The following is an 18,649-nucleotide window of genomic DNA, read 5'->3' as shown; positions in this document are numbered from 1 at the left end:
AAACGTCAGAGTATAGTATGTCGTACAAAATCGGTCATAAACGTCATAGTATAGTATGTTGTCCAAAATTGGTCAAAAAGTCATAGTATAGTATGTCGTCCAAAAAAGACAAAAATGTCATAGTATAGTATGTCGTCCAAAATCGGTCAAAAAAGTCATAGTATAGTATGTTGTCCAAAATCACACGACAATATCATAGTATAGTATGTTGTCCAAAATCAGTCAAAAAGTCATTGTATAGTATGTCGTGCAAAATTTGACAAAAAAGTTATACTTTAGTATGTCGTCCAAAATTTGACAAAAACGTCATACTTTGCTATTGCGTCCAAAATTTGTGTGTCCAAAAAGTCACTAAAATGTCATGGTTGAGTATGTTGTCCAAAAAGTCACCAATTTGTCTTTATTGTATTTAGTAAGACGTATGGTTTATTATTCAAACCTTTTCAGATAATAATACAATTTAGCATCTGAACATTATTTACTGCATCTACTGATGCTGCAAACAGATAAGTAGATAAATCCCTCAACCTGAATTATCCCTTTAATCCCCTCAGTGTTTCCTAAACATGGGAATATCTACCCATCGTATTCCAGATATTATCCCTTAAATTATCATATTTATATACTGTAATTTGAAGGAAGTTTAGTGTGTGCCTGTGTTTATGAAGTGTTTTTAAATGAGAATTGCCTGAGTTATTACAGGTTTAACTCTGCAGTCGTGGTGATTTACTGCAGTAAACCGCCTCACATTGTCTGGTGTTATTCACAACAAGGCATGCATTCTGTATGGTCTACCTACACTTCTTTTTTCTGTGTTTTCTGGAAATCTTTATTTGTACTTTCTTGTTTGTAGAAAGAGAATAAAGATCTTTATTATTTATTTGTAAGGATTGGTCACACTGTAATAGAAGCAGATTCCGAGACACATTTTTCAGCCTCCTAAAAACCGTAACCTAACAGCTGGAAAAGCGTCTGTCGCTGTGGTTTGAGAGCTTTGGTGTCTTTGGGTTTTCCTCTTGATGTCAAATAACATCTTCTCTCTTACTTTTTTTCCCCTCCCTCTGTTCCCCTCCCTCCGTTTACTCGTCTTTCTGATTGAAGTTCAACAGGACTATGGGAATGATTACTGAGGAGCTTTCTCCAACATCCTCTCCTCTCCTCCTCCTGCGCTCAACTCCTTCTGTTCCTCCCTATGTGCCCTGCATAGATTGAAACTGAGGGGAATTGATAAATTCGGTGATTCTCTCAAAGCCTGAACATTTCTTGGGATGGATAATAACTCCTGGCCCTGGCCTTAAACCTCTAATCTCAGCACTGTTTTTCACCTAAATTATTCTGGCAGCCTACGTTTCATTTGAGCAGAAGAGTGTGTGAAGTTCTGTTTCTGGAGTTCGTAACAAACAAACGAACAAGAGCCTGATTTGTTTCCCTACTGTATATTTCTAATTCCTACACTTAAAACAAGAAAGGTAGCTTAGAGCAACTGAGTTGAAGTCTCAGTCACGCAAGTTTTTTCACGATTGTTTATAACGAACAGAGACTGGACGTTCTTCCTGGAACTGTGAGGCTGTGAGTTTCATGTCTCAGAGGTAAAATTGGATTTCGTTACCTCTCGTAAGACCGACAGTCCAGCGCTGTGATGATTGCAGTGCCAGCTGTCCATGCACGGCCTCCACTCCAACGCCACTCCAAGCTCAAATCTTTTCAAAGCTAATCTTATCTTAATACTGATGAATTCCTTTGATGCTGGTTGGCTGCATTTATTACTAACCGACGCCTTCTGTTATGTTTTGCATATTCTAAGCCGGGCAGGAAATCAACATTTCATCCCTAATTTGACTCCAATGTGATGGTTTCATTTATTGATCAGATCTGTGCAATATGTGTGATCAGATTTAATTATAACCATTAACCAACCCTCTTGCTAACCCAGTCTTTGGAGACTACCCTAGGTCTCTTAGTATGCTTGAACCCAGTCCTAATGTCAGTGATATAAAATTAGACCAATTGCTAAAAAAAAAAAAATCATCTCCGACTGCTTTGACGTTCAGATTTCAACCTGTGCATGCTTCCCATTCCTACTGTGCTTCTCAAACTGACCCCAAATATTCCCACCACCCCAGTCCAACCCCTGCCTCACGGTGGCTACCAGCCCTACAATCCCCCGTACAACCAGCTGTACAACCCTGCTGCTGCTGTGGCTTACAACAACGACCAAGGAGGTCAAGATGAGGAGGAGGAGGAAGAGGAAGAGGAGGGAGAGGAAGAGCAGGACCCCTACTACCATCGCCGTTACCCCTCTCAGTACTACCCACAGCAGCCTCCCCAACTGGCTCACACTCGTGGCGGTTACTCTGAGGACGTGGAGCTGAGGTCGCCGGGTGTCGCCAGGAGGTTTTCACGTGATGTTGTAGTCATGGAGGAGAGTGAGGAGGGAGGAGTTTAGAGGAAGGATGACTCACCTAAAGTGCTTGAGCCCTGCACACAACACACACACACTTTTACACATGGACACACAAGACACTGACGCACACATGTACATTACCCCATCTGAAACTGAGTTGAGACCCCCACTCCTCCCCATGCCCAACTCCCTTCCCTGAGTTTCTCCATCAGGTGAAACAGTGTAAATAGATCTGTGGACTCTTGTATGATATCTATGTAAAGGGGAGGTCCAAAAAGTGCCTGATCTGTGTTAGTATCACCCAGTGATAATGCAAAGGTAAGACTGTCTGTTAGAAGCCGCATGTCGACAACCAGTGAGTGTGTAACTGGTTTCATGTCACGAGGAAGATTACTTTTCATTTCGTCAAGGATGAGCTGGTAACATTTGTACAGGCTGCTTTTTATAATAATGAATTATGTTTCTCCCGCTTATCTCAGTGTGTTAAGGAAATATTGAAATGTTTTTTTAAGTAATTTCTCCGTTTAGTATCGTTAAGTTTTGCTTCTCTTAAGCAGTATTTGAGCTGAACGATAACGGTTATTTTGGGTCATTCTCCCAAAATGAAACAGAAGCAGTTTAATACGGTTTTCCATTTGATTTAATCTCAACACTGTGGAGCACAAAATGATCTCAGTTAAAGATAACATGAGAAAAACTATGAATAATTCTCACCTCTCTCTTCCTTTCCAAGTGTCTTGGAGAAATTATGTAGCCTTCAGTTAGCCTCAAAACTCAAAAGATGTTTAGTTTGTCTATTGTGCACTATTTTAAAAACCCAGTGGCACCTGATATAAATATAAAAGGTTTGTTCTGGGGTAATGAAAAACAATTCATACAATTTCTGCCAAATTAAAATCAAAATGTCACCTACATTTGGTCCATCGATATTTACTTATATTGAATGGATAAACATGGAACACATTGTTTATGTTGTTGCCCGTGTTTGTTTCCTTTGTTGTTTTTATGCAAAGTTGGGCCCGTTCACTGTGGAAACTGTTTTCCAAATGTCTGACCCCTGACCTCGCACTGGAAGGACACCTGGATCCAGCTGTTATTTGAAGAATCTGCTGCATCATGAGTAAGGACTGAACCATACATGTAAACTTGCCCTGGTCTATTTGAGTTTTAAACCCTTAAACCACTTCAATAAGGTTTGTGTCTCACCACCATGACCCCCGAGTACAACATGAACTTATTTATTTTGTTTGCTTTTATAACCAATAAATCTGTAATGAGACTACAATGTTGTGTTTTTGCATGTGTATGGAAAAAAACCACAGCAAAACATGTTAACTGTTTATTAGCCTATTTTACAATTCCAATAAAAAAGAACAGATTTATATTTGACACCAATATTGGAAATTATCGCACGGACAAAAACAAAAAAAGCTCAGGACTTAAGTTAACTTTTTCTTCTTAACCGCAGTGATAACCTGCATGTTGCCATGGTTATGTAACCACAGGGGGAAAATATGACCAGAACTGAGCTGCATATTGAAATCTCAATTATTGAATTCTGCATTGCTATGATCAAGTCAAAACCAAAACAACTGTCAAGAGTTTGAGTTTGCAGATTTTCACTTGGTGACACTTTAATAAAGTCCAGTCAATCAAGTCACTTCTACAACAAAACTCCATTGCTGCTGCAACGTTTTACCTTAAGAGGAAAACCAGTTTGTGTGTGTTTTTCCAATCCTATTGCACCTTCACAGTCGTTTTGACATGTATCATAACACTAAATACATTTGAGGAAACTGCTGTGTTGGGTAAAGTATTATTGTGGAAATCTTTCATTGACATCACGTCAGGCAGCTTCGATTTCATTTCATTTCATCTTGTAGTCGTCAGGTCTGTGGAGGAAGAAAAATCAGAACAACACATTAGTATGGGGAGGCATAAGGGTCTGGAAAAAGAGGCAATTACAAGGAAAAACATGGCAAGAAAGTGACAGACGAAAACCCAGACTGATCTTATCATTTCTTCTTTTCAAAATGAGACCATATGCAGTGTCCTCTTTGTGTGTTTTCTCCTTTTAATTTCAAGCAGAGATTACAGATATTATCAAAGCATGCTGTATGAGTTGTGATACAAAGAAGAAAAATGTTATCAGGTGTAATAGCTCTGCTATCATCTACAGCAGTGTGTTTCAGTTGTCAAATTTCTGTCTTAGCAAGTGTGTGTGTGAGAGAGCTGATGTCTTAGTGAGGACCAGTCTGAGTTATAGACTTTACAGAAAATAATATATTACTCCTGCTTCCAGGTTTTTCTGAGAGAAAAGTACCAATGTTCAACAAAGGGTAACAAATCATTGCTCCCCACTCACACACTTCATCATGTGAGATGAATAAGACAGAGTAAGTAAATGCTAACTAGGTCAAGGTCCATTATCCCATATATAAACCAGAATTAACTTGCCCTTGACCATGAGGAGATTGGATCAGTAAACACAAAGAAATGGCTCATTTATCAAAACACACCCGCACGCACAAACACACACACATTTTTGCATTCCATGTGTGAAAACTCATAGACATGCATTCCCTAACCCTAAAACCAAGCCTCAATCCTTAAATAGCCCACTAAAATGGTGTGGACCAGCCAAATGTCCTCACTCACAAAGACAGGTTTGCTTGACTATTGCTCTACACAGCCTACTAAAGACACACAGATTTGCACAGCTAGTCATTATCTCTAATCTTCATTTTATCCATAACCAGTCAATGCATAACCCTAACCACAATTCACATGTTAGTCCAAAATGTTTCTTTACATTTAGTTTGACTTAATTCAATTAGTTCACTTCACTTTAGGTGAAGTGATTCTTTCATAACGTGATTATAAAAAAAAATTATGTTTGCGATCAAGTGTGTGTGTGTGTGTGTTCTAAGCCATTGAAGAAATCTGAAATCAGCTTTGCAATATGGTCTCAGCTGTAAACTAATTAAAAACTCTTACAGCTAAAACCAAGGCAACAACTCTGCAACTAATCAACCTAATTCATATGAGCAAGGTTGAGCTATATATACACAGCCAGTACACCCAAGTCTCAGTATGTACAATTAAACAGAACATTATATACTGTACTGTACTATGATCTAACAGGACATTGTAAACCTCTCATTGTCAAAATCTCAAGCTTCAGAAATATGGATATTATATCTATATCGTGACATGAGACAAGATGTGGTCTTTGATATTGGACTGATCTGGTTTCAAAGGTTGTTGTGTTGATAATCATCATATTTATAATATTGGATAAATCAGTGATTTACACTAAATATTATAAATTAAATATTATTTGCAGATTAAAATTGATAATGACAGCTATGTCATTTAATTACCATAATTTAAGCAGAATTATGTGTTATAGCAGAATCTGACCATATTAATAGGCAATTTCATTGTATCCAACACATGTAAATATCCTTCAATTACCATTAAAAAGCCAAAATAATGTAATATTAATGATGATGATAATAATAATAATACTAATAACAATAATGACAATGATAAACAGTAGATATTTTATTCTTAAAATGGTATTTACGTACAAACGTTTTCATTAGCCCATAGAAACAACCTGTGTGCAGCTTAGTAGCCCCAAAAATATCCAGATATTATTTATAAACCAAATCACGTGGCCTCACGGTAGAAGCAGGGACATGTTTGTTTATCCCATCATCAGACTACAAATACTGTCGTGCGTAACGGGGGAAAAAAAAGAGCAACAAGCTGTGCGCAAGTTTCAGTCATCAGCAGCAGCCCATCATTTTATCCGAATCATTTATTTACACCATGACAGACAAACCACCCATGTTTTATCCCTCCAGTCTTATGTGTTGTGTGTTTGTGATGAGGAGAAAAGGAAGCGCTTGTTTTGATGTAGCAGAGTGTCCCACTCAAGCAAACATGGCACAGTGGTGGTCGTATAAAAATGTGATTTAGAAGCAGCATGGATTGATTAATAGTGCAGCCATGGAATTGATGAATGCTAATGCTTGTGCTGAGCAGGTGGATCACTGAGTGTTCTCGGTTAATGCGTCAGAACCATGTTTACTACAGGTGAGTCCAGAGTGATGTAACAGGCCGACTTTATCATGACAGCAAACTGCGGGTCACAGTGTCAGTCCAATCTCCACACAGGTAATACTTCACTCAGAGAATTCATGAATATGATTAAGTCAAATAACAAGATTCTCTCAATCACTTGAAAAAAACTTGCAAATCCAGACAGTGAGGAGGCAGCTGACTCCCCACATGCTGCATTTTTGACATTTTACTATTTAAATTCAAAGGTTAGGCACAGCATCGAGGCCAGGGGATGGAAATGAAATGTTTAAGATATAATTTTTTTTTTATAAATTTATAATTTGCAGCTGAGAAGTCTGTGTCCAGGTCAAGGTCAAATAATATAAAATTTAGAAAAAAACAAGCTCAAAGATTAAATAAATGAGCAAAATAGAGATCAAATTTGAAAAGAAAGATGTGTCATGTTAAGATATACTAGTATATACAATGGATACTTTTTTGTAAAATAAAAGAAGAGCGGTAAATATTGTGAGCTACATAATTTATGAATGATTTTCCATTGAATTCAGCAGTACAGTAATGCAATTTCCATCCGTCTCGCCCGATTCCCTCTGCTATATTTCAGTAGAACAGAACATTCAGGCCTGTAGTCACATGTATCTTAGCCAATAATTTGCTGTACTCAATAATTTTTACCAGACGTATAAAGTGAAAAGAGAGGGAGCAAAAATACAGGCTCTGTGTTTTCAAAGTCCAGATTTCATTTGTTTATTTCTTTAACGGGCGAGGTAAAGTTAAGCGTGTCAATGGAGGAGGAGGGGGAGGAGGAAAGACATAACATATTATCTCGAGGGCCAAATACAACTGCATGCCGGGCTGTATGTGGCCCCCGGGCCTTGTAAATGAAATTGTAACCCTCACATTTAGGTAGTTTCAGTGCCTGAATTTCCATAGCGAGGTTTTGACCTTAAAAAGGGTCTCGTCCACTCGTTCACACCACAGCTACATGTGTGTGTAGTTATGAGCAAAATTGTTGTGGTCTAATTTTGTGTCGGAGTCAAACTGGCAACGTAGAAGAACTGGAAGGCTGTTGAATTGGATGTACTCATGCGTATGATGCTTAATAAGACAATGAAAACAACACACTCTGCACTACTGACAAAGCAGAGCAAAGCAGCGCGAGACTGCAAACCCACCGTGCTTCATTAACATAAAGATTGCACTGTCTTGGATAATTTTCAGTGACATGATGCCTCTATAGTCAAAAACAACGGTCCAAATGGGCACAGGTGAGGCAGAAAAGTTAACAAATGAAAAAGCCACTTTGCTGGCATCCTACCATCTGTGAATTTTAGAACCTGTAAATCTCAGATATGTCTATTGTCAATGCAGAGTATTTATTTGCACAGACACAAGTGCAGCATTTATATTTCAGACAATCATGGATGAATAACAGAGGCAGGTTGGTAAGTTTATAAAAGAAACACTGGGAGCTGGTACTCAGCTCAACATTGCCCCCTGTCGGCTGTCATTTATTAGATTTTTTGTTTTTTTAAGACCATTTTAAAGTATCACTCATTACTTTACAAACTAAAATCTTTCACAACAACAGAGATGAAATGATTGACATACTCTGAAAGTATGTCATATATTAAAAATAAGGTGGACGTTAGGATTTGCTTTACTACTAGGTTGTAATTAGGTTGACTATCCTAGTCAACCTAATACATAGAACTGTATATTTCCATTTCTATAAATTCTCTGTGGGATTTAATGAAAATTGTAATCCTGTGACTAAAGCTTAAACTAATCCTCAATAACAGTTGACAGAGATCACAATATGTGACATAAAGGCAAAAAAGATGATAAGGCATAAAAGAAAACTTCCCTTTTAACGTAAGACACAACTGTAATATTAAAAGTATTTCTCTCTCCAATAGTTGTAAGTATAAGAGTTCATGTGACCAGAAGATATGATCAACATATCCTTACATTTGTGTGCCGTGTCACTGACATGTTCGCTGTATGTGAAGTCTGCATTTATTCATTTATTGTGTTGCTATGTTTAACAACCGACTGTGATGTGTGTGTGTGTGTGTTTCTACATACGGTGTCCACAGCCTGGGGAAGGCGTCTATCTCCTCCTGAGAGTACTCGCTGAGTTTCCTGGGGATTTCTCTGGGCTGAGGCAGCTCCTCTGTCAGGTTGGCGCGAATTTCCTCCGGCAGCTCCTGATGAGGGGTGAAACGAGGAGAAAATGATAAGCAGGACACAGAATTGGAGACGAAAGCAAGGAAAGGGGGTGGGGGAAAAAAAGGAATGAAAGAAGGTGACATGGAGACGTTGTGGAGAATATAGAAAGTAACTTTACATCGTTAATTGGAGGCTCTCAGATATTCTACACAAAGACTTTGAGGGGAGTCCAACATTCTCCTGGGTAGATTCACTCTCATTAATATTCATGTAAAGCAGGCGTGAACCTACAGCTTAATTAAGGGGCAGTTATTTATTTATTTATTTTCAACTAAAAAGACTAAAGTTTTGAGAAAACTCCTTCAGAATGTCTGCGCTGTCATCATTCACAAAGCTCTGGAAACCATTCATTCATTCATTCACGGAAGCCGATGTGGTTGTAATTATGGATATATAGTGCAGAAAAATGTTTCAATAGGAGAATAAGGGACAGGTATCCGTCTTTCCTTACCTCTAAATTCTGGCACCAAACAGGCAATGCACCATGAATTGCAGGAAATGAATGCCCACATTCACAGATGAATATAATCGAGTAAATGTCACGGCACATGACTCAGGTCAGTGAACAGCCTGTCAATTACTTTTTCACTCCCTTTAAAAGCTGTGATGCAAGACATTGCAACTTAAACATTATCAGTCATTAATCATTTAATGCTACAGCATGCCAAAAGTGTTGTGTAAAAACTGCAGAACTTACTGTAGCAATATTAAAACAGTGCATGTTTTCTCTATTAATGGAAGTAGAGAGGAGACACACGCATTGCTTTTCATTTGCAGATGGCAACAGTGTACAGTGTGTTGTTGAATATAATGCTGGGAGAAAAACAACACAACCACTGATATATTTGTTTTTTTTGTTTGCATCAATTCCTAAAATATGTACAGCTCTTAAGCTGCTAAATGCTCCAGTATCTCTGTCTGACATCTGGTGCTGAGCAGGTGGAGTATGGCTTTTATCACAGCTCGTCTGCTGCATCTGTAAACACTGTGAGAGCAGTGAGAGTAAACTGTACACTGTAGTTTCCTAAAACCGAACGATAAGCTGTGAGATGCAGAGCTGAGGGGAACTGCACAGTTGTTTGACAATTCTTTGCTTGATCACAACAAATGGGCATGACATGGTTATTTGGCCCCTGTTGATTGTTTATACAAAATATGTTATGCAGTTTATGAATTTTGCAAGACTGAAAAAGCAACTTGTGCATTTAAAGTAACAGCTAGGGAAAATATAGATGGAGAGACAAAAAAAAAAAAATACAATACACGAAACATTACAAGGGTGAATCTGGAATATAAAACAAAAATTGACTTCATATAGTGTGCTCTTTCTTCTTGTTTTTAATAAGTCTGGATGACTGGGTTGCTGGAGGAGTGTCTGTAGACTAGACCAGTCAGCTCTGAGAGACAAAAACAGAACTTACATCATCAGCAAAGATGTGTAATCGCTGCATCATGGTTCGCCGGTGCAGATTTTTAGGCAGCATGCCATAAACTGCCAACTTCACAATCTGGTGAGAAGAAGTTATGTGAAATCAGTCAACTCATCTTTTGCCATAAAAAAAAAAAAATAAAAAAAAATCATACTGTATATGGTAATCTTTCACATGTTCTTTCATATTTTTCATACATTTGTTTTCCCACAAAAAAAGACTATGTTTCTGATGAGGCTGGCTGCTAAAATGTGAATTCAACTTGGACCTAGTTGCTGGACTGAGCTATTGGACAGAGATGCTGCACGGAGACCGTGCCGACAAAACCATTCATTTTTCAAATTCCATTTCTCCCTCTTCTCTCTCCAACCTTCCCAATCTCATTTAAACTAAACCACCATCCAGACAGACACAAGCCTGTGGTCAGAGGCTGGACTTCAACATGTATCAGCGAAGAGCCAAAAGCAAAAAAACACCCGTCTCACATGGTTTTGTATAATACCGATTAGGACAGATTAAGACATTTCCAGCTACTTTTATTACAACTTAAAAAAAGAACAATTTTACAGTATATCATGTCATAAAAAAAGAATTAAGGGAATTTGAAATGTGTTGATACTGGTGCCAATGCTGATGCCAAATTGACCAGTGTTTTTTATGAGGAAATAAAACAACTCCAGTGTTTTATTGCCTCTCAGTTTGAGCATAGTTAAGAAAAAATGTCATGTGTAATAAAAAAGCAAGCCTACATCAATAATATCAATTCATTTGTTTCACGGCAAACAATTCTGATGGTTTAGACCATTCGTAACTTGTCACCATTCCTAAAAACAACAATGTTATTGCTGTGGCCTTAGCAAAGTATGGATTGTCCTCATACTCCTCGTTTCTAATTGAATTTAATTGAATTAGCTCAAATGAGAATAAAATGTCTTTTACAAGAGAAATCTTGCACACAGTGGTTTGTAAATACTAAATTTCATTTCATTTTTTTATGTAAAAAGCCAGACTCTGCTTCTCCTGTGACACAACAAACCCAGAAACCATGAATATGCAACACAACCAAAACCCCAGGAATTATCCCTGAACTGACAATGTCGTACTGACTTTCACCAAACATCCACTGCCGTTTAATTCCTATCCTCTGCACCTCACACTTATGTGCACTAACAGCACATATGAGGGAAAGGATAAATGTCAAACCCTGAAATGCCTCCTCTGCACAACGTGTGGCAGGCACAGAAATTATACTAATCTTCAATCATAAATACAGTGTATACTATGGCAGCAGAAGCAGTGGCAAACTTACAGCCTTTGGGTCTTTATGATGTAACTGGGCAGCTGTGACCTGTTTGAATCCACCTGGATACCTTTAGAAAAGGAGACATTGTTAGTTCTAGTGATACATGGAGACCATGTTTAATACACTCTTCTCCATTTACAGTTTTCACATATAAATGAGTATAAAAAATCCTCGCATGTCTGAGGTCACCAGATGTGACAAAACAATTAAGATTAAAGAGTGTTGTGTTCCTTCTTTATCAGATATTTATCTTAAACAAAAGAAATGTTCCACCACAGAAATATTAGAGAATAAAATGTGGGCCACTTTAAACCTTAGAGAAACATCACCATCTCATAATCTATTATATGAATTCATAAAAACAGAAAAGGAAATGTTTACGTCCTGAATATAGACACATTGTAACTCACACCCAACACAAAAGCTGTAATAAGTAGACTCCTAGAGTAAAGCAATAAAAAACAAAATAGTAAAAAAGGAGAAATAAGTGGAAAGCAAATGGGCTCTTACCCCGTGTGTGATGAATAGACTTTCTGCTCCCATTTGTTTCCAGAGAAAGCTATTTGTCGGGTGTTTATTATTACTACATGGTCACCACAATCACCTGCAAAGATGGTCAAGGTCACTGTTATGCTGGAGGTCATAGAACAAACACTTGACTGTTTTCAAAGATACGGACAGGTGCACATGTGGTTGGACTGTAAATGTCTAAACAAAAAGTTATTTAATTAGCCCAGTCCATTCTTTTAATGAAAAAACAATAACATATTAAAAAAATTACTACTGCAAGTAAAATTTACAATAATGTAATAGGAAATGGCTGCATAGAGGTAGAACACAGGCAACACATTTATAATACTGACCCCCACATGGTTTAAAGATACCCAACCATCCCTCCCCCAACACACACAAACACAAATCTCTAGAAATCTGTTAAATGGTATAGTGCAACCAAACAGAAATCACAAAACACAAATACAGACCAAGGAATGAAAAAATAAACAATCAAATGATAGGTAGACAATGGAACTGGTCAGAATGCAATCGGTGCAGGAGATTAAAATGAGTTATGAAAGGTTGCCAAATGTGGAAAAAAAATGTCTCCCTTGAGCCTCTGAATTAATATTTAATTTTGTCAAGTTTGAGAAAAAACATGATTTCTTTAAGCCATTGGGATATAGAGGGACTCCTAGCAGAAGTCAATGTATCCAATGTAACAGTATGGTATGTCTAGCTCTAAGAGATGTAAATGTGAGTTGTTGTAGAAGAGTATTGCTTGGAATGCTAAAAAATGCCATCAAGGAACATGGTAGCAAATCAATGTTGATGACCAAGGACAGAGTTTTAAAAAACCTGTCCCAGTAGGAAGTTAATTCTGGACATACAAAAAAGTGACTTAAATACAGCAAATTACAAATTACTTAAATTACAGAAACCAAAGATTTGGGGGGAACATACGTTGACAATTAGAGAAGTGGACGTACAGTATTTCAAATAATTATACTCTGCTGCCATCGTGTGGCCATTCTATGCCAAACACTTATAGTACGGTGGAGAAGAGTAGCTCATACTCACTGATTGCATGGTAAATAGGTTTGTGTTTCCCCTGTAATCTAACAGAACACATGGCTGCAATCTTCCCAGGAGGCTGCATCCTGGCATCAATTAAGAACCAGGAGCGGGCAAAGGTTGCCCATTGCTGAAAGCAGAAAAACATGGGATGAAACAACATGAGACGAGATGTTTCTAGTGTGTGTATTTCCTGCCATAACAATAAAAAAAAATGAGAAAGAAAAATAATGTAATTCGACTGAATGTTAAAGCACTTCCAAAATTAAAACCTAGCTTTATGAAGTTGCTGTATGTTTTACGTAATAAAATGGCCACTCTAAAAGCCAGACATCAGCCAAGAAAGGAAAGAGGAGAAATAATGGGTAATTAAAGCCAGAAGAAGGCGGTGATGCAGTATTGGGGATTCCAACTGCAACTAGAGACACCAACAAACCAAAGCTTGAAACCAAGATTATACAACTGAAACCCAACATCCATATCAGCACTAAATTGTACATAAATTGACTCAAAAACACATTGCTGTACACCACCACCATCACCAGCACAGATGCCCTGCTGGTCAAACCCAGCTAAAAAAAACATTCAATACATACTTTCTTAATGAACGTATGATAAATCAAACACACAAGTTAAATTGAGATATTTTTAGACACATTTTATGCTTTTTTTTCACTATCTCTCTTATATCACTTTTGAAAAGCCAGGCTCATTAAGGTTTGTCTACAGAGACAAGAACATGAAGGCCTGCAACAGATGTCATATTGTCCAAAGAACATTAATCTTGACATTTTAGGTGGCATTTACACTATATCAGTGATTCCCAAACTGGGGCACTTCTACCCCCAGGGGTGACATAGGGTGTATGCAAACTACTGACCATTCCCAGGTCAGTTGCCCCATCCATCCTGGAGTTTGTCTCCCCAAGTTAAATAAACTGTTGCCATTTTGCTTAGAGTATAACACAATGTATTAGTGCTCTTATACATAAAATGTAAATAGTGTAAATAGTGCCTAGTTTTTTAAGACTACCCTGCCATTTCCTTTCCAGTTTTAACATTATTAGCAGGCAGACAACTGCACCACCATGTAAACAGTTCTTAATATTTAAGTTTAGAAAGGTTAGCTACAGATAAAATGTTACTATCACAACGCGTCTTGTGAAAGAACTGCTAGCTTGTTAACTTGGCAAATGGGATGATCAGCCCATAGCACAGTAAATGCAATAAACAGTGTAGCTGCGACTGCGAGGCAAAATAAACACTTGAATTAATTTATATTGTATTAAGTCACCTGAGCAGATCTGGAGAAACTTGACATTTCGCCGATTCTACCAGAACATCCTCAAAGAATTTGACCCTCAGCGTGAGTGACGGTCCGTTTGTTAAATTAGTTCAGTTGAAACAAGCTCTGAGGCTTCAGATCCTATGTTGCAGCTCCATCTACCCCATGTAGTGACCTTCTCCAACATTCAATGCACTTCTTTTACCGGCTAATGATTCACAGCGATGCTGTTTACTATTATAAAACACATATATCGAGTACTTAAGCATAATGCGACTCTGTCAAACAATAGTTTATTGTATTTATTTATTCTTTGGCTCGCACAGTAGTTTCTACCCGGTCCTATTTTGTCGTCGGGCTTCTACGTAGTATCCACTTCCTCCCCACGACAGAGAGAGCGCGCGGGATTTTGACAGTCAACATTAGCAGTGATTGAATTTAACTTGTTTTGTTGTTGTTGTTGTTAAATATATATATTGTATATATATAACGGAAATTTGTTTGTCTCAACGACCACACACATTATCGACTTAACCTGTCACCTGAGCTCAAAATGAGAACTTTAGAGGAGGTGCAGGCGACACTGAAGATCGCTAAACTGAAAGAGGAGGATCTACACAAAACAATCCAATGTCTTTCTTTTGGGGAAAATGTTTCCTGTGCAGATTATTGCCTGGTGGAGCTGGACGACACACTGTGTAAACACATAGAGGTTGGTCAGAAGTAAGTTAACGCACAACAAGCGACACCGTAGCGCACAGCAGTCGAAAAAGATATTTAAAAAATATACAATAACTTCAACATAATACATACAGTGTAGTGTCATCAACGTTTCTGTGAACGTCACTGGTGTGCTTTACATGATAATTCACAACCTATTAAAAATGCTTTTATATCATTTCTGGGAATATTGATCAGAAATAAATGTCAGTAACTTCGAATCTGAATATCTTTCTAAATTTACTTTACGTTAGTTTTAGGTTGATTTTGTTGTTCAAGTATTCACTCTAACAGGGCTTTCACTCAGACAGCGTAAATTAATTTGCAGTATGTTTGTTATAAACTAAAGTGTCCACACTCGAATCTATGCTAGTTTGTGGTACTGCTCCGTATATTCTCCGTATAGTCTTACATCAACATTTTTTGTTATATTTCATACAGATATAAATATATTACAAAATACAAATTTGTCAATAGCTTTCAATTCATGTGACCCACTTTTTTTTAACTAATGCCAACTTGTATTACCAGTCTGCATGCCCAGGACAAAGCTATGTATTTTGAATTTTAATTAGAAGTTTCATTTTTTAGTAAAATGATGACTAGATGATTATTAGAACTTATTTGCAGTGCTGTGGCACATGATGTACAAGCCAGATGGGCGTAAATACATAGTTGAATGTAACTGATAAACAACTATTTCCTTTTTGCAGTCTGGTGATTCGGGGGGATAAAGATGAGCATGCAGTGCTCTGTAGTGGCGACAAGACTTATGATCTTAAAATAGCAGACACGTCCAACCTGCTGTTGTTTGCACCAGGATGTAAAACTCCAGATCTACTTCCTAATGACCAGAAGAGCTCTCAGGTGGTGCACACTCAGGTAAGTAATAAGGAAAAACCCACAAAACATGCTGGAAATATGCTTGTAATTGTTGGATGACTTCAAGATCCATGTGCAATGGAATCTCCATGTGCAAGTAAATGATCATACTTGTGTTCTAGATCTGGGGATTTTCTAACAGCTACTGGGAACTGAGAAAAAGACGCCCTAAACTGAGGAAAATGACTAAGCTTTTGATGGAGAATCCTTATGAAGGACCTGCTTTAGGAGGGCATGAGGAAAACACGGAGAACAGGGTAAAACATATTCATTATAAACAATCTGTTGCAATTAGTATGTAAATATAGGACATGTATGCTAAATCTTTACTCTTTCAAAAGCAGCCTTGGTATAAATGTGTCATCATGAATGACACCTGCAAGGTTTACACATCAGAAGCATTTAATTACTGTAAATGGTCTTTGTTAGATTAAATATCAATGCAGAATTAAGTGATTGTTGGGCTTGTGTGTAAGTATCTGTTCACAACTTGTCCCTTTCTTATTGAATTTGTACTGTAAATTTGAGTGTGGTTGGCTATAATAGCTGTTACTGTTTTATGTGTTCCTATATTGTCAGTACACAATGCAGGATCTGTTGGAGAGGATCCAGGCCAGTGAAGAGGAGATACAGGCCCACTTAGAAACCATCCATGCTTGTCAGATAGATGGTAAACTGTGACTATTGTTATATAAATCTCATTTAAAGGTATTTATCATTAATGTCAGATGAAACAGTATGAAAGCTTCTTTCTTTCTTTCAGGCTTCTGGCGGGTCCTAGACTTTGACTATGAGATGAAACTGCTCGGTCATGTAACTCAGCTGGTGGATTCTGAGTCTTGGTCCTTTAACAGGGTTCCACTTCAAACCAGTCTGGAAGAGTTAGCCCCACTGGAGCCCAAGTAAGTGAAAGCATGAGGATCTGGATCTTGTTGGTGGACTAAAGTTGGTAGTAGTATAGTAGGTACAGTAATGTATAACTACTTTAGTACAAGCCTTGTGCGCCATGCTCTAATAATCCTGTTTTATTCACAGAGAGATGATTGAGCATTGTTTGAACTGCTATGGAAAACGTTTTACTGAAAACGGTAAAACCCATCTATGAACATTCAATTGACAGACTATGAGATTTCTTTGCTTCAACAACCTGGAACTACTATACTAAAATCTGTGTCTCCTTCTTCCTCCGTACAGATAAAGTGTTTTATGTATTGCATGAAGATAAAGTTTGTCGAGGCATAGCACTAATGCTGCTGCAGAATGCAGTCAAGTTCAACCTGAGGGAGTTTCAGGAGGTTTGGCAGCAGAGTGTTCCCGATGGCATGAGCACAAGACTTGATCAGCTAAAGGTTGGTCTGTACCTCACACTTTTATACTACTGATGTCGTTTTCATTGTGTTGTCAACACTTTGCAGACATAACACCGTAGAGTGCCGTGGCTTGTTGGAGTCAGGAAAGCATAAAAATCACCAGACTCCTTGTCACTGTTTTCAGGAAAATATATTTTTTAAGACAAATAGTTGTATTTATTTTAAAGTTCTGTTTCCAAATGCCTACAAACTAGACTCAATAAACAGCATTTTTGTTGCATACTTACAACTAACCTTGGCTAATGTTGTGACTGATTGACCTTGCCAAGAATGTAAACACGGTGCTGACAGCTGTGTAAATCTTCCAGAGTGTTGCCTTGGTTGACCGCACGTCCCATCCAGAGACCATCTGCCTGCTGCGAGTGGACGATCTCCCAGAGGACACGCTGGATCGCTTCAACCACCTCTTCACACTCAGAGAGAAGTGGACAGAAGATGACATCACACCATACATACAGTGGGTGTTAACAGCTATGCAATTGCATTTAAAAGTCCAGTGTGTATTATTAGTGACATCTAATAGTGAGATGTGGGTGTAGCCGTTCTTTGCTCTGCTTCAAAACGCATGTTTGAAAACGCACGGCTGCTATAGAAACGTGGTGATGCAAAACAGTGGTCTCTGTAAAGCAAGAGACACCCCTAAAACAGCACACCCCACCTACTAAGTACTGTTCCACCAAACTGAGCTGTACCATGATGGAAACACTGCATAAAAGTAACACACTGGACTTTTAATAACATGAACCACCTGATTTTTTGCTCTCGGTCACACTCGGTTCATTATATTGTGTCATGTTTCACTTTCCTTTGTCCAGAGACCTGTGTGGAGAGAAACAGACTACTGGAGCCCTCCTCACAAAATATGCTCGGTCATCAATGCAAAACGGGATCAAGGTCTTCAACTCCAGAAGGCCTGTAGCCACATGAACATGTCCATCATCCAGCAGTGCATTTACATGTGGACCATAATGTGGTTTTGTTTATTATCATTGTGACTAACAACTTCCTAGAAAATGTCATTAGGATTGTGGAAAGAAACTACATAGAATCTGTATTTCAATTTTTATGTTGTCCCTAAAATTATTACACACTGATAATAAAGTGAACTGTTTTAATAATTGATTATTTTTGCCTCCTATTCTCTTTAATAAAAGATAATAATAGACCGAAAGCTCCAATTAACGCTGCTTTTGTGTGTGAGTCTGTGTCATTACCTCGTTTATGAAACCCTAAAGTTACAGAACAAACAGTTCAGCCACTACTGAGAAAATAAGGTTTTATTGTTTTCCTGGGCTCTGCAAAGCTGCCGTTTGATGATGATGTCATCAGGAAAACTCACCACTCCTCTCAACACCGTAGCTCC

The 18,649-nt window shown here is 38.0% G+C and overlaps 2 protein-coding genes across 3 annotated transcripts; one reads left to right on the top strand and one right to left on the bottom strand.

Annotated features, from left to right (window-relative positions):
* Positions 1-3,730: 3,730 nt before the first annotated feature.
* On the bottom strand, positions 3,731-17,674 carry mrpl13 (mitochondrial ribosomal protein L13). 2 transcript variants are annotated; one of them, XM_044034105.1, is made up of 7 exons: positions 17,521-17,674; positions 13,037-13,160; positions 11,972-12,065; positions 11,468-11,528; positions 10,150-10,236; positions 8,585-8,706; positions 3,731-4,296 (listed from the first exon to the last, which is right to left on the bottom strand). In XM_044034105.1, the coding sequence occupies exons 2-7, from the start codon at positions 13,113-13,115 to the stop codon at positions 4,272-4,274; spliced, it is 468 nt and encodes a 155-aa protein (XP_043890040.1). In that variant the 5' UTR covers positions 13,116-13,160; positions 17,521-17,674; the 3' UTR covers positions 3,731-4,271. The 2 variants fall into 2 exon arrangements, with proteins under 2 accessions (XP_043890040.1, XP_043890039.1); XM_044034104.1 differs by lacking the exon at positions 17,521-17,674 and adding an exon at positions 14,324-14,437.
* On the top strand, positions 14,677-18,411 carry dscc1 (DNA replication and sister chromatid cohesion 1). Its single transcript, XM_044034102.1, has 9 exons — positions 14,677-15,037; positions 15,748-15,916; positions 16,039-16,173; positions 16,496-16,586; positions 16,680-16,818; positions 16,952-17,004; positions 17,111-17,265; positions 17,595-17,743; positions 18,102-18,411. Exons 1-9 carry the CDS (start codon positions 14,868-14,870, stop codon positions 18,211-18,213), a joined length of 1,173 nt encoding a protein of 390 aa, XP_043890037.1. The 5' UTR covers positions 14,677-14,867; the 3' UTR covers positions 18,214-18,411.
* The last annotated feature ends 238 nt before the right edge of the window (positions 18,412-18,649 follow it).

Source organism: Solea senegalensis, linkage group LG9 (genome assembly GCF_019176455.1).
Source record: "Solea senegalensis isolate Sse05_10M linkage group LG9, IFAPA_SoseM_1, whole genome shotgun sequence".
Classification (NCBI taxonomy): domain Eukaryota; kingdom Metazoa; phylum Chordata; class Actinopteri; order Pleuronectiformes; family Soleidae; genus Solea; species Solea senegalensis.
Note: the sequence above shows the minus strand (reverse complement) of the source record. Positions and strands in the feature narration are given on the sequence as shown.